Below are 16,425 nucleotides of genomic sequence, written 5' to 3'. Positions count from 1 at the left end.
AATTTCTGTTTTGGTAATCATTAGGCAAATGAAAGCCATGAGAGGGAGGCTGGAAATTTTGAAGAGTCTTAGATACAGTTGATATTTTCAGAACTTCTGGGCTTCTTACTGCAGGCTTGGAAACTAAGTTTTAGTTAAAACTGGAGCCATAGCCCTCATTTCCACAGCAAGGAGTCTGGGAGCTGTGATGTGACTAGATGGCTGTTAGGGTTGCTACCTTTATGTCTAATGAATCTGTCTCAAAGTGTTAGCCTCTCCAGAAGAAATAAAAAACATATGAGAAAAGGAGCTTGTATGGAATGATTGTTCCCACATATTTCCCCTCTAAACTTCCAGAAGCTGGCAGCTTAGGAATGTCCCATGGAAAAAGTTGCATTCAGACCACTGAATTCAGTTTATGTCTCCTCTGAGAATTTCTTATTCCTTTTAAAATCAATTTGTCTTTTAACTTCCATAAAATTAAGTGGTACTTAATTCCAGAATTGAATAATGTGCTGTGTGCAAAAATATTTTCTTGTGTTTGTTGCCTAAGAATTTCAACTTATATGGTGAGACGACATGTGTAGTCATTTCCTACTTACCTTTTTAGACTATATTTAGACTTCAGTGATAATCCCTCTTAGTTTATTTTGTTATATCTGTTTTGAAGTGAAGTGACCAGTTACAACAAATATTCAAGATCTGGACACACCACAGATTTGTAGAGGCATTTTAATGACATTTTAATGTTTTCCCATTTCTTTTTTAATATCAATTGGTATCTAATTTACTTTTGGAACACTACCCAGGAAACTAATGCTTTAAGATAAGTGTCCATAGTAAATGTAAGATCTCTTACTTAAATTAAAATCCATCATTATTTATTAAAACTAAGATTCTTTTATACCTTATATTTTATTTCATACAGACTAGCTTTGAATTTCATCTGTCATTTTATCTCCAGGATCACTCTCTTTAAATTTGCAATTTGACTTACCTTGGCAGATTAGTGAGACATGGCTTTATTATAAAAAAATTACATCTAACTTTTTCCCTTGGTAACAGTTATCAGTGTGTCCCCTAATTTTTACTCTTTATTGAAGTCTATGTCAATCTGCCTGGGAAGGAAACTAGATTTATTAAGCTGTATTTCCCAGCACTGTCTTTAGAGCCTTTCTTAGATATCAGTCATTCCTGAAACATTCTACTTCCCGTGGCACCAAACCTGATATTAATAATACATTGGATGTCCCAGGCAGTACTTCAGCAATGTAATATTTGCAGTCCGCAGCACCTCAAATATCTGAATACATTTGGTCCTAATGCTTTTTAAGTCCTGTGACGTTGGACGAATCACCAAAGGCTGGACTGAAAGCACATTAAAAACAATAACAAAGTTCCATTGGCTCCAGATTAATCTTTTAATCTTTCTGTTTTGCAGTTAGGCTTTTCATTTTGTGGATGAGCATTTGTTCTCTTTTCTTTGTCTATTCCAGTGAGCATTACATAAGAATTGAAAAAAAAGATTTTTTTGTCACAAATTAAACAGGTGCTATCAACGTTACGTATGCCACAGTTCCAGGATTACTCACCTTAAGTAATCAGACAGAAGGGACCTTGGCTGAACCAGGAGCTGATTATATAGCTGTTTCTGACTCACTGATTTTGGATGAAGGAGAAACATCAGCTGCCATAAATATTACTGTTCTAGAGGTAAACTCTAAACCCTTTCATTCTATACTGATCTGTATGACATCAGAAGAGGAATATTTTGGAACCTAAAGCTTGTAACCTATATGTTACTTGAAGCTATATATCTCATTGTCATTTAGAAAGACAGTTTTTATCTTAATGTTAAAATCACAGAAGGACGAAAAATAACAGAGAGCATAAATGAAATTTAGCTGTCTCATTAAGACTTCACTATCTGATGTTCAGAACAGTGTAATTCATTGCTTGCTACAGGCTTTTACTTTCTCAGTGGTTAGGGTTTATGCCTTTAAAATTGGGCAGAAATTTATTGACAAGAATAGTTTACTGTCACCACAGAGTCTTCTTCATGAAATATAATGTCTTACTTCATAATTCATTCAAGATAATCAATTTTACACCCAATAAAAGTATTCAGGAAAATGGAAAAATAAATTAATTCTAGTGTTGCTATAATATTAGAGACTTCTCATATGTTGCTTTTTGGTGACTTCTGTAACAGTTTCTTAAAGGAAAATGAAAAGGGGATGTATTGAATTTGTGTTTTGCAGGATGATGTACCAGAGGTGCAAGAATTCTTCTTGGTTAATTTAACTTCAGTGGAACTCATCATGAACCATTCAGCTTCATCCCCACCTAGGCTGGGTAAAACAACTTATACAGAATTATCTTTGGTTTTCCTTTTATATGAATTGCATGCAGATTATATTACTCTGGCATATTATCATTATTCCACTTATTTGCCAACTATGCCAATATGAGACAGGGTATTCTTAAAGGAACGTTGTAGAATATCAAACATATTCATTATTACACTTGCTTCTTACTTTTTTAAGCTCTGTAAAAATAAGGCAATTTTCATAGAGGAGTTAGTAATTAACAGCTTGAGAACACAATTATCTGAAAAGTTTTATTGGCAGTATGTTAATCTGATTTTCATTTCCAAGTACATAATGGAAACAAAAATGTCAAAAAAATTACTTTATCTGATTACTTTGTTCACTCTTTTAAAAGTCTCTTTTTATTACTCTTTATCAGATTTACTTTTAGGAGTCATATCCTATGGTTTTCCTACTCTTCCAGTGAACTTCATTTATCATTTGCTTAGTTAGCTCCTCATTCTGCTTCTGAATTCAGTAGCATAGCTGCCATTGGCTTTAAGGACAGTTGGATTATCCTGTGATACTAGAGACTAGTTATACTGATTATTTCTAACATCTTCTTTGACTCTTTTCTCTTTGCTTTGCATGCCTATAGAAGTGACAGAGTTAATTCGTTACAGATTGAAAGGTAACTTGCAAGACTCATCGCTGATTTGTAGAGGCTGTAATTAGGCAAGTCTAAAATCTAAAACATAAAGAGTAACATATAAGTACAAAGGGTTTTTCTGAACTAAATTGTGCTGAGTGCTGTATAGTCTCACCTTCTGTTGTAAGGGGTTGGCAGTCTCTTTGAATCGTGACCATTCAGTCCTGCTGTGATATCTGCATTGGGGTAAATGTACTTAGGATGAACAGATAATAGTTTTAACCCATGAGGCAAAAACGTGTCCTCATTGTAACATGTCACTACGAATTCTGTTATCGAACTACTTTCCAATCTTGTTTTCCCTGTTGGTATATTTTGATTTGTTATGACTGACAATTTAACTCCTTGTTGGTGCAATGCATTTGTTTAGGATTTCTAGCAATCCCATACCCTATACAAGATATTTGAAGTATTTCTAGGAGGTGTCTAATATCAAAAGAGATGGGTGTTCTGCACATGATACAGGCATGTGCAGTCAATCCTACACATCGGGAATATATTGCTCGTGCTGTTCCTGTCATGGCCGTGTGCGTGCAATATGTGGCGTAAGTCTAGTATGTCTGTGATGTAGCGTTGAACACACTGAACTTAAGTGGCCTTTATTTCTGATCTGAGGCTTCACTGATAAGGAGCAGAAACAGCAAGCATCAAGACGGTTCTGTTGTTTTCTCCATGCTCCTCTTGCTCCCATCTTCTAGAAGAGGTGGAAGAAAGAGCCTGACTCAAATACAAAAGTGCAAGGAATTAAAAGAAGGCAAAGTGATCAACAGCTGAGAATGATGAAAGAAAAAGGAATGAACTTAATGGATACAAGAAAGAGCTATGCTGGGAGAGGGGGGCAGGGGGGCATCACGGGAGAGGAAGGATGCCAAACATGAAATAAGAGGTCTGATGTTGAAAGCAAAGTATTACAGATCCTGGGTGAGCTGATCTGACTATGACACGACAAGGGAAAATGCGGGTTAGGAGTGAAGCTGAAAGGTCTGTAATCACTAGCACTCCCTCTGGATTTCTAAACCTCAGTAACATTTCTGCAGTTTGTGTAGAGGTTTTGCAGCTACTGCTGATCTTCATTGCTACGTCGTAGTGACAGGTTTGGATTCATGGCAATGACCTTTTACTTTTATTCAGTTTTATCTGAATTGATAGAATCTTTCCTATGGATCTACATATAGTATATTTGCTACAGATTCAGTGGAGTCAGTTTGGTTGTAGAAATTGTCATTCTTTTCTTAATTTCTTTTTAGGTCTTATTAGAAGTAAGTTGAAGTACATTAAGGTAGTCATGCAGTGCTGTTGTCTGAAGAAATTAAGGCACTGTTTTCTCAGAAGAATCAGGTTCTGACTGTCAAGTTCTGGTCCCTGAAATTAGTGGACGTTTCTGGCATTAATCTGTTATTCAGTATTTTCACAGTGCAATACATACAATAATCTTTCAGAGTTATTGTGAAGATACATATGTCTTTATGGAGCAATAGAATGTTACAGTACATGAACAGCCTACAAATAAATTAATAATTCTGTATTTATAGCAGAATCTGAGGTGTGTGCTGGTAAGGTTTATGATCAGGCACTGAAACATGAATAGGAGATGAAATACTGGATCATTTATTATTCTTTCTTACTCATTTTCCCTCCCATATTCAGAATGGCACAGTCCGCAAAATGTTGAATGTCATCATAATAAACACACACAATGAAGATAAATTAAGATTCCATGACAAATCTTGCTTTTGGTATTTCCTGATTTTTCTGGGCTGTGTTTTGCTTTCTAAATTTTCTTTAGTCTTTTTTGTATGCATTATTAAATGTAACAGTGGTAATTCAAGGCACTATGTTGCAGTTCTAATAGTAAGGTAGTAAGGACAGGTCTTCTTTGAGCCTTTCCAATTATCTTGCCCACTACCATTTTTCTCCTCCACATTTTGGAAACAGAAAATTATGTATTTCTTCTGCAAAATTAGTAGAGATTTAAGAAATGCTTCTATTATTCTTGAAAATAACGAAAATGGACTTTATTGTTATTTCATTGTTGCCCTTCTGTTTTCCATTTTAGATGTGGAAGGTTTAGCTTCTCAAATTATTATTGATGCTAATGATGGAGTAAGCGGAGTAATTGAATGGGAAAGTACCAAGTAAGTCTTGTCTCCTTGAAGAACTCACTGTGTTAGTGATTGGAGTTGCCCAATTATTTTCGTTTTCAATTAACAGTAAAACTCCTACTAAAAATAGGGCCAGACCTCTGAGATGGCAAAGCATCATTCAATTCAGTAGAACTGGAAAGTGTAAGATAATTCCCACACTGAAAACCAACATTTACAGTATGTTTACTCAGAAATCTTTGGCTACCATGTACTTACTTTCACTGCTGTCCTTTTATACTGTGAACTTGCGTCACTCCCCCAGCCTCCATCCAGTGTTCCAGCCTCTGCATCCGTGTAAGCATACACACTGGCATCTCCCAGATCTTTTTCTCTGACTAATTTCCAGGAGCTAGGAAGAAGGCATCCATGAACATAGACAGGCTTAATCTGCCACTAATAAGCAGGAAAAAAGCACAACCTCCTATACCTTAATTCCATTTAGATAAGAAACAAAGATGAAAAGGTTGTATTAGACAATTGTAATGATGCTGATGCTGTAATGATGCCTTTTTCTTATAAAGAAGAGGGAATGATTTGAAGTGAAAGTATGACAACTATCTACCATCTTGTTCAAAAGAACATGCTCAGTGAGCACTGAGAATTTTTCTTGCTTTTTGTTTTAGTTTTGAAGTTAATGAATCTCACGGGAATCTGACAATAATGGCATACCGAAACAAAGGATCATATGGCAATGTGTCTGTATTTTTTTATGCCCAGAATTTGGAGGCACAGCTGGGTTTGGATTTTAATGTGACCTCCAGGGTAAGAAGCAAATTCTAAATCTAGTACTTTTCATTCCTTCATCTTCCTCAAAAGAATGTCTTCTTGTTTAGTCTGCAGAATGGTCAGTAGTGCAGCTAGATTTTTTCAACTTGTTTCAATTGCTTTGGTCATCTGAATAGACTGAGATAAAATTAGTCATCTTATTTTACTGTTTCTTTCTTTTTCAATACTGAAGTACTTTTAAATATAAGACACATCATAAACTTCCAAACATCTATCTCAAATACAATTTTGCTTAGACAAGAGCGTTTAAGATTTCATATAAGGTTTCATATTTTTTACAACAGAACTTTCAAAGTAAATTGGTCTTGCTTGTCCTCATTCTGCAATGTGCTGAACTTTTTTACTTCTGTTTCAATCAATTTATAAGGGACGTAGAGATTATAGCTCTTCTTGCCTCCTCTTCCTTCCTATTTAAGACAATTCTGTTTACCTTAGTTGAAAAATTCTGTGTGTATTAACAGCTGTTATGTATTCAATGCTTTCTGTGTTTCAATGCTAGACTCTTTTTTTTGCTGATGGAGAAAGGAATAAATCTGTTATTGTTACAATTTTTGATGATGATATTCCTGAAGGTGATGAGAAGTTCCAGTTAATTTTAACAAATCCCTCTCTGGGGCTGGAATTAGGGGAGAACACAGCAGGTAAAACTTAGTTTTTATGTTCTCATTCTTTGGAATTGTATGGCAGTCATTTTAATTTCATTCTTCTGAATAATCATATTTCAGAAAACACCATTGCCCTGCTATGGTAGATCTTTATACTCCTTTGGAAAGTTCTTAAACATCCCTATGAAATCTATGCAATTAACAAGATAATATGTAAAATAAGGAATCAAAAAGTATGAAAATGAGCTTTTTAATAAGACAGTCTAGATTCTTCTGTCTAGAAATCTTACTAGATAAAGTAAAATACTTACATATTCTCTTCAAGTAATATAATGGACATAAAAGCATTACATATACACTAAAGGAAGAATGGATTTGTATTTATATGTATTTTATTTGTATGTATGTACAATTGTATTTTACTATGTTAATTAAAGAATATTTCCATTATTTATTTCTCAAAAGCCACAGTTACTATACTTGCCAATGATGATGGCCATGGAGTTTTGTCATTCAATAACAGTGATCACTTCTTCCTAAGAGAGCAAACAGCTCTCCATTTGATGGAAAGTGTTGCAGTATTAAATATTGTTAGAGAACCTCCTCAGGGGATATTTGGCACCGTGACTGTTCAATATCTTGTAAGTGAAATTAATTCTTCAGAGGCATCAGTGGATTTGACCCCTTCTCAAGGATACGTTGTGCTGGAAGAGGGAGTCAGATTCAAGGTAATATGACAGTTATTACCAAAGAAGTGAAGAAAGCTTTTTTGAAATTGTTGGAAAGATTTCAGAAATGTCTGTGTTTTTTCTTGTGTTTATTTTTGTCTTATGTTTTCCCCCATTCTTGGAGCAAACTGAGTCATGGTAGTGGGAGTTCATAAAAATTAAATGTGCTCTTCTGCAGATATTTCTCTATTTGTAATAGTTGAGGTAAATTGAAAACAATATAATGCGTATATAATGTTTATGTATGCATAGGAACATTTCTTTGTATGTATTCAGCATGTAGCTGAAACACAAACTTTGAAATGAAGTGGTAATTTACAAGGGTAAATAGTTAAGGTTGAAGTAAAAATCCCATTCTGTAATGTGATACTTCAGCTGGTCTGAACTGAGCAGAGTATGCTGCAAGAAATGCAAAAAGTGAGCAGCTCTCAGAGTCCTAGGAATAGAAAGTGACTTCTTCTTCTGGGAGTATTAAGCTCACTGTCTCTATAGTGTCCCCATGAGAATGTCAGCTAGAAGATGAGCTAGCTTAAGTTTGTGAAATCCGGACCCTTCTGAAGTTTAATGGCAGGGGTTTTTTTTTTATTTTATTTTTTTTTATTTGTCAGTGAAGCTAGGGTCAGTAACAGGTTAGTATATTATGGCTAGTGGGGTAGAGTCTGAAACAAACCTTTCTGGAAGCACCGATTTTCAATTTCTGAACCTTAAATGCATTTGGAACCGCAGTGCCAGCCAGTGTAGCAGATCTGTGGGAAGTCAAAGACTTCTTAAAACAGTCTCTAAATATGGTTTATTGCAGAAGTAAACAGGGATCTAAAAGGTTGTAAGCTCCAGTGTAGTTCCAGGTCCATCACGACTGACTTCTTTTTTCTATAGCAAAGCTGTGTGTACCTCTGTAACTTTTGCCTGTTTGGGTAGTGGGAAGGACGACAGTGAGACCCAAATGATAGTGAAAACACCTACCTCTTTCTAGATAATTCTCTGCTAATTTGAGACCACCTTGAGAGGATCCTATTCTCATCCACAGTGGTGCAGCAGAGGGAAAGAAGCATCAAGAAGAGAGAGAGTATTTCAAATATCCCTCTATTCTTGCCTTTTTTCCTTCTTTCTTCCCAGCACCAGTAGTGGAATTACCCTGTTGCCCTGGAGCTAGTTTAGTTGCCAACTGAAGTAAATTAAAACCAACTTGACAGAGCTGCGTTAGGGGATCAGGTAGCTGTACAGGGACTATGAATTACCGAGGAACATGTGGAATAAGTAGAGAACCAAAGTATGAAAAAAGGATCAAAAACTATTACATTTCAGAGGGTCTTAGGATGAGAGGAGAAAAAGGGAGAAGTAAAACCAAAAAAAGTGGATATGCTCGTCTTAGTGTTGCACCAGTGGAGGTCACCAGACGGATGACTTCAGAACCTCAGCCTGAACCGTCCTTGCCTCACTTCTGTCCTCTCCAGTTTCAAGAGCTGCTATTCTCCTGCTGTGCTATCCAGAGGCGTACAGTGAAAGAACAGAAACAGCAGCACGATCTGATAGGGTTGTGTCATCATTAGCTGTCAACTCTCAACAGCCTTCTGTGCTTGTTTCCTTGTCAGACACTGCATATTTCTGCAATACTGGATGAAGAACCAGAAATGGACGAGCACTTTACTGTCACGCTGTTCAATCCAACTGGAGGAGCCAGGCTAGGCACAAGAGTGCAAACTATGATTACAGTATTACAGAACCAGGCTCCACTAGGGCTTTTCAGCATCTATCCAGTTACAAACAGGTACTAAACACTGATTCAGTTAAAAGGAGATTTTTCATATTCAATAGAGATGGTGTCTCGCTACAATTTTGTTTTTGATGAATCCCTTTAAAGAAATTCAGCAATCCAATTGTAAAACATCTGTAATTTTGAAAAGTACACTATCTGTCAAGTACTATTACTGCTATACAAAAGAACAGAAAACCACTTAAAATGGACTATTCATCATTAGAAATGTCAATTTCTCTGTAGATTTTTTGATAAAACAGTATTTCATTAGTCCCTAAACATTCCACGAATAGTAATCCATGTTAAGAGCTCCAAACCTCAGATCAGTGCCCAGGGAGTCATACATTTTATAATTTATTTTTGTTTTTAAGCCCATGTATAATACACTTCCGCTCAGGGCTGTTCTTCAGAAGCAAATGAAACATATGGGATGACATTTTAAAAAATCATTCAGCTTAAACCGTACAGCTGGTGTGTTAAATTTCAGTCTGGTTTAAGATTTTGTTGAATTTCCTATGATTTTGCCAAGGTCTTGAGGTAAGAAACATTGGACAACCTTAATTAATGTAATTATCAGTCCGTCAGATAGCAAAACCAGTTATTAATCTTTTCTTTTTATTTCTATTTTATATTCTGCACTGGAACTGTACTGTAAGAATCTGATTCGTATACTATAAAAATAGTACTTCTTTTTTCCTTTTTTTTTTTTTCACAATTCTCACATTTAGGACAAATTTCTTCATAATTGAAGAAGCCAACACTACAGTTTATCTGAAAGTTTCACGGAGTAATGGGCTCAACGTGTCTGTGAGTGTTGAGTGGGAGACATTGTCGGATACTGCATTTGGCATCAGTACGTTCACTTTATCAAGAGTGTCCACTGCTTTTGTCAGAATAGAGATAGCAAGAGACTAGCCAAACATACAGGAGATGTAACTTTGGAGTGTAAATTCACGTATTCAGACTTGATCACATTAATTAATAGTTTTCTGACCATGTCAAAATTCATTAGATAAAAGAGCTTAGCTGCTTAAGAGTCACCTTGTCATCAGTCTCTTCTGCCAGAGTTTCAATAATCTGTATTGCTCTCCATGCTGCTTATATGAACATTATTGTCTCTAGACTTTTGTTTAATAAAATCTGTTCTTTACTACTTGTAACTGGATTTTTCTAACATGATATAAGAGACACACTTTACATAAACCTGACATAGCCTTAGTCTGAAAAAATGCCACCACGCTTTTTCTATCCTATCTCCCAGCGTGCCTGCTGAGATGCATTTGTGGGAGTCTCAGGCTGTAATTTCATGAACACATTAATCTGGTCCAAAGCACTGCGGTTGAAGGAAGCCATCCTTCCATCTCTGCCTGCTTGTTCCCATTTCCATGCTAAGCGTTTTGTGCCACCGTACTGATATGCGTATAGCTGCTCACTAATCCAGACTGAAACGAACGAGGCAAAAAAGGAAATGCCTGATGTTGAACATGGATGAATACCCTGTCTGGCTCAGCAGCTGGTCTAACCTATGAGTGGGACTGGGAGTTTAGCTCTTGGAGTTTAGTTCTGACAACACAGTGCTTTTTTCTGTAAGCCAGTCGAACAGCCTAAGCAGTTTAAGAATTTTAGTGCCATGACTGCTTCTGATGAGGGGGAGAAGAAGACAAACACATATATCTTGTAGTTTCTTTGTCACTTTTTTCACTACCTGCTGTCTAGCTAATTTTCTGACTAGCTTGATTCCAAATCATTCTGAATCAGACTCAAATTGCCTATGCATCTTCCATATGCAAATGTAATATATGAAGAATACATTTATTGCTTAACTGTCATTATATCCCTAGTACTATAACATTTCCGTGCATTTACATACACTTATACCAACTATTTGGAGACAACTTCAACATTTCTGATACTAGGTCTGGTTTTGGCAAGTAAATCATGAAAATGGCATTGAAAAAGACCTTAAGAATAAATAGTACTGTCTTTTATTATATTGCAGGGGGTAGTATCAGTGTCCTGTCTGTCTTGCAAAGTTTTGTGGAAGAGTCAGCGTCTAGCTGGTGTTTCTTTACATCGGGAGAAATCCTGTATGGTCTTCTCTTGCGTACACCTCCAGCTACATTTTCTACTGTCTACCAGTGGAAAGGAGTTTTTGTTCCTGTCGAGGTAAATGTTTGCTTGCAAACATCAAGTATGCTACTTAATAAAGAATTTAAGTCTCAATTTTAATTTTTTATTCCTCTCTCAGAATTTCAGTATGTGGAATCCTAAGAGCTGTGTGTCTTTCCAAATCCGTGCCTCTCCCTACCTTGTGATTACTCACGGAGCAGCCAGGCAGGGAGCTTCCAACAACAGCGTGTATGCATTCATACCTGGACGCAAACTGTTGAAGGTAAATCTGTTTTATTTACAAAATCATAAAATAATGGGGTTGGAAAGGACCTTAGGAGGTCCTCCAGAGCAGCCGTTTTAGAAGAAAGTACTCTGTGCTCAGCTAGTTTGGGGCCCTAACACTCTACATGACTTCAATGATGTAAGTTTTTACAGCTGGTTGTCTACTGTGGTTTTATATTTATATTTTGGGTGTGGGGCAAAATGACCTGGGAAGTGAGGAAAGAAATTGTGGAGCAATCAAGTCATAGAACGTTTTCTGAAAAATGTATGATAAGTTATATTAATCTTGTAAATTAACCCCACATATATAGACATATTTTTAAATGTATATATACATATGCATCTGTGTATAAAATATGTAATTTTATGTATTTTAGTTTTAAGTGTAGTCTTGCAATTTTTAAAAATTTGTCTGTATATGTATAAACTTGTCACTTGCAGTGACTTCCAAACATCGTTTTTGTCATATTTCCCTCACAGATACAGACTCTCTCTATTCTGGATACCAGACAAGTGAAACATTTTGCTGTGGATGAAGAAGATTATTTGATTTTTGTGAGTGACACAACCAGTTCCAGTTCCATCCAGGTTAGAACACTTGTCTTCCCTGGCTCTGATGTGGGTAGTTTGGTTACTTTTGAGTTTGAAATATGAAGGGATAATAAAAAAACTACAAGTATGTATTTCTGAAAAATTACTTATGTTTCTATTAGGGATTTATAAGACTTAAAATTCTAGACTTGTTTAAATGTAGCAATACTCTCTACATTAATATATAATTTACATTTGGTTTGATTTTATTGCTAGTGTTATTCCTGTTTTGAAATCTAGCATGTTAAACACCTATAAGAACAGAAATAGCTTCTGACCATAAACCTATTCATCTGAAGAACAGGCACAGCTGCTTGCAGTAGGGTTGTTACTTACCAGTGTGCTTCTGCCTTAATGTAGGGTCCACCTTAGGAATGAGGAATTCAGTTCACTATAAGTCTTCCCAGTTTTATTTCATGACACTTAATTTCTCTTCTCTTGGTGCTAATTATGAATATATAATGAAAAAAATTCATATTTCTACAGGTTTTTCAGTGGAATAAAGATATATTTGTGCTGCATCATCAACTTCCACTTTACAGAGCTCTGAACATAGCCTTGTTTCCTCGAGGAGGTGTTATGTACCTATTAGTTTCTTTGTCAAATACCAGCCAGAACATGCTCTTGTACCAATGGGTGAATAACGAGTTTAGGAGTCTTCATCAGTTACCAGCAAAAGAAACAAAACATATGGAGGCCTGGATTTCTGGATCTGATATCTATTTAATTATTGCAAAAGGTATTTAGCAGAAGACAAACACTGAGCTTGCTAACTATATGCTGGCTTGTTTGGTAGCAAAAGCGTTTGGGGTAAAGGGGTTTAGATAGGGATTAAAGTATTACTGGGGAGTGACAATTCACTGATAAGCCTTTTATCAAAGTAATCTCTGTTTTGTCCCTCAGAAAATAAAAGCATTGTGTGTGTTCTCAAATACTTATGAAACTAGTGAAATACTTTCCCAAGAACAATAGGAAATAACAACTCTATTCATCTAGCTGCTGACTGCACCCTTTGTAAGCTTTTCTGAGCTTTGTGATATGCAAAGATCATTGACCAGCAAAGTACATGTGTTTTTTATTTATTATGTAATTATTTATTACAAGTATGACATTTTAGGCATTGTTTTATGACTGCATCCCTGTGCTGATTGAAAAGTTTATGTTGCAGTCTACAGGTTTCTTTGCAATTGGCTGTTGTCTGCTGGCAATCTTAGTGTTCTTATACGTGAATGTGTGCAGAAAAGCCCTTAAATGATGTCAGTGGGTGAATCATCCCATGGAGATCAGTCATACTATGGTGTTATGCACCGAGTAAAAAGGAAAATATGATAATTGGTCTCACTTCATAATTAAAGCTGCCAAACTCTGCCTTTTCAATGGCCACTAGTGTGTGATTTAACTAACAGGCAGCAAAATAATGTAAGTTTTGTCATTTTGCTCCTTTGTAGAATCTGGAAATTCTTCTGAGATTTTCATCTGGGAGACAGGGCAGTCTACCTTTAGACACTTTCAGTCGCTTCCAGTCTGCGCTGTAAGAAACATCCATGTTTTCATGCCTCCTTCAGGTTTAGGTAAGACTTAAATGACAATATTTGTTCAAATCGTAGTTTATAATGCTGGAATTGCAGAAATAGACGTGCTCATTTTTTCGTATTATTTATCAGACTTTAAAAGTTTCTATGATCATTGTGTTACTAAGGGCGTTTCTAGCATTACAAGGAGAACTTTTAAATATATCGCTGAATGTTTCTTTTTTCTCCTCCTTGCTCAATGTAGTTCACATCCTCCTATCTGGTAAGGACACAACAGCACTGTATTCTTGGAACTCGGAAGGGAACCAGTTCTCTCTAACGCTGGAAGTCCCATATGCAGATCATATCACTTCAGCTACTGCAAGGTCTCTGAACTCCAGCAAGAGCTTGATTGCTCTGTCCGTAGAGTCCAGCTCCCAGATTTATGAGCTGACCACCATCTCCAACCAGTCAGATTTTATACCTAGGTAAGTTTTTTTGTTTTATATAACTTTCTCCCGGCTCTTGCATTTCTTTTTCTGTGATACTGTTTTTGTTACAGTAGAGAGCGTTGTATACTTCTGTGTGTGGTGTGCTTGTTAACACTAAAGAGAATTTTTCACAAGTAGGTTTAAGATAACCTGAAGTCAAACAGCCTCACAACTGGCTTTAAAATATGTCAAGAAAGGACTTGCAGTTATGACCTGATTTTTTTAAAGCTTTTGTTTAGGATAAACTAAATTACTTTCATAATTAATTTCAGTTACTCTATGATCTATTGTAATTTAAAAAAACCACAACACAAAACCCACAACCTTTAAACCTAAATTACTTCCTCAGATATATAAACAATAATTCCAGCTCCAAAAATGCTCGTTAAATTTACAGCAGTGCTTTCAGAGTTCATTAATCAGCTATTCTCAATTTATAATTATTTGATGTGTGTGTTTTTATGCTAGTTCAGGTGAATTGATATTTGAGCCTGGGGACATGGAAGCTGTGATAGCAGTCAATATCCTGGATGACGTCATCCCAGAGGAGGAAGAATGCTTCAAAGTGTGGTTGAAAAACCCTAAGGGAGGTGCAGAGATTGGTGTTCACGGTTTTGTTAACATAATTATTCCTTCCAATGACAATGCCTACGGAGTCATTGCATTTGCTCAGGTAAAACTTCTAAGGTAAATGATTAGAATATGTATATATAATTTCTGAATAATGGAACACAAACATACTAAAACTGTAACCTGGAGCATGTGACAGGACTGTTTTTCTGAAGTCTTGTAGCAACCTGAGTTAGAAGCTTTTTAACATCCATTTAGCTTTGCTATGTGATTATATAGAACACAAGGTGATAGAATATCAGTTCCACAGTCTGTCCCTATTGTGAGATTTTTATAATTCCCTTACATTTAGATTAACACATTAGTTTATCAGCTTGGTTTTGCAACAACCTAAAAATTCAGTTTTCAGGTGGCATATGTGATATCATCATAAAGTCGCTACTGGTTGGTTAATCAAGGGAAATAAGTAAACAAATCTGAAGATCCTTTTCCCTTGAAAAAGATACTAATTGGGTTATGTCACAAGATGAGCCAGTCTGCCAGGACAAAATCGTTTCTTTGGAAAAAATGTTGGACTGAAGGTATTATTTGCAGTGGTTAAGTCTTAAATCATCAAACACTGTAGAAGTTATCTAGACAGGTATATAGTAAATGCATACTGAAGATATAAAACACAGAAGAGTCATTACTGAAATGAAATGTTGCATCTGGACTTGTGTGATGAGATTGAATAACAGTAAAGTAACAGCAGTAAAAAGACCTTCTCTCTTGAAGGTCCACTTGTCTGTTATCTGCTTCATACCATTTGGACATAAAATACTGTACTAAAAAAAAACCGCAGCAAAAAACCCAAGCAAAAAACATTGGGTTTTTTGCCTTAGGATAAAGAGGCCTGACATTTTAAATTCTTACGTCCATGAAACCTGGGAGTATTGAGTACCTCTGAAAATTAGGACATATAAATTTAATCAATGAACATGTATTTAGTGACTTAGTAGTAGATCAGCTTATTGATGCCCAATGTCACTGGCCTCCATTGAATACCCAGATCCTTAAAGAAACTTTTCGTTATAAGAAAATAATGTTATGGTTCTGCTACTTTATGTTTTCCAGAGTTCTTTATTTAAGCAAGTTGAAGAAATGGAACAGGACAGCTTAATCACCTTGAATATTGAACGTTTAATAGGAACATATGGACGAGTTACAGTGGAGTGGCTCGCTAATGGGAGCATAAGTGATGTATTTCCAGCTTCAGGAGTGGTATGTAATAACATCACTGATATTAGGGAAGCACTGACTGTATTGTCTCAGACAATAGGTGCAGATGTACTGAGGGAGAAGGATAGTACATGTTAGATTGCCCCACTCTTCTGTTAATTCCTGCTTCCTGGTCCTTTCCTGTGAATCTGGCAGTTTGCACGTCTGGCTGGCACATAATACCGCAGCATGACTCTCGCTCTTCTAGAACCAGATGTTGCAATGCTGTCCAGGCACTAGAAATGTGTATCTGTAGTATCCTGTTCCCATCTTCCTTTCTTCCTGCTGTGAGATCCAGCTACTGTGTCAAATCATTTGCATAGGTGGGAATCTGGGAGTGTTTGTTCTTCGTCCTGTCCTTGTCAGTACAACTGAGAGCTTCAGTGGCCCAGGAGGATATGACAAGTCCCAGTTTTCTCTGTTTCTGAGACTGTTTCGATTTCCAGCCATGTTAAAATCCAATGTTTCCTGCTAGCCAAAGCTCTTGGTGCGCCTTAGGACCGACAGATGCCAGGTTATTTAAGTCAAGGCGCCTGGTGGCCGTCTGTAGAAGACACAAAGCCCTATGGGCTTTGAGGCTGTAGAGCTGTAGCAC

General features: G+C 36.3%; 1 protein-coding gene across 1 annotated transcript in view; it reads left to right on the top strand.

Annotated features, from left to right (window-relative positions):
* The window catches only part of ADGRV1 (adhesion G protein-coupled receptor V1), a 284,217-nt gene that overhangs the window by 64,456 nt on the left and 203,336 nt on the right, over nt 1–16,425 (top strand). Inside the window, exons 38-54 of the mRNA XM_050912471.1 lie at nt 1,529–1,692; nt 2,241–2,334; nt 2,950–2,979; nt 5,054–5,132; nt 5,765–5,903; nt 6,427–6,568; nt 6,998–7,260; nt 8,853–9,028; nt 9,745–9,869; nt 11,016–11,182; nt 11,265–11,408; nt 11,891–11,998; nt 12,488–12,740; nt 13,450–13,572; nt 13,778–14,000; nt 14,472–14,676; nt 15,687–15,833. Coding sequence (XP_050768428.1) covers nt 1,529–1,692; nt 2,241–2,334; nt 2,950–2,979; nt 5,054–5,132; nt 5,765–5,903; nt 6,427–6,568; nt 6,998–7,260; nt 8,853–9,028; nt 9,745–9,869; nt 11,016–11,182; nt 11,265–11,408; nt 11,891–11,998; nt 12,488–12,740; nt 13,450–13,572; nt 13,778–14,000; nt 14,472–14,676; nt 15,687–15,833 — 2,582 coding nt within the window. The remainder of the gene's footprint in view (nt 1–1,528; nt 1,693–2,240; nt 2,335–2,949; nt 2,980–5,053; nt 5,133–5,764; nt 5,904–6,426; nt 6,569–6,997; nt 7,261–8,852; nt 9,029–9,744; nt 9,870–11,015; nt 11,183–11,264; nt 11,409–11,890; nt 11,999–12,487; nt 12,741–13,449; nt 13,573–13,777; nt 14,001–14,471; nt 14,677–15,686; nt 15,834–16,425) is intronic.

This window comes from Gymnogyps californianus, chromosome Z (assembly GCF_018139145.2).
Source record: "Gymnogyps californianus isolate 813 chromosome Z, ASM1813914v2, whole genome shotgun sequence".
Classification (NCBI taxonomy): domain Eukaryota; kingdom Metazoa; phylum Chordata; class Aves; order Accipitriformes; family Cathartidae; genus Gymnogyps; species Gymnogyps californianus.
The sequence above is the reverse complement of the archived record's forward strand: the minus strand, read 5'-3'. Positions and strand labels throughout refer to the sequence as shown.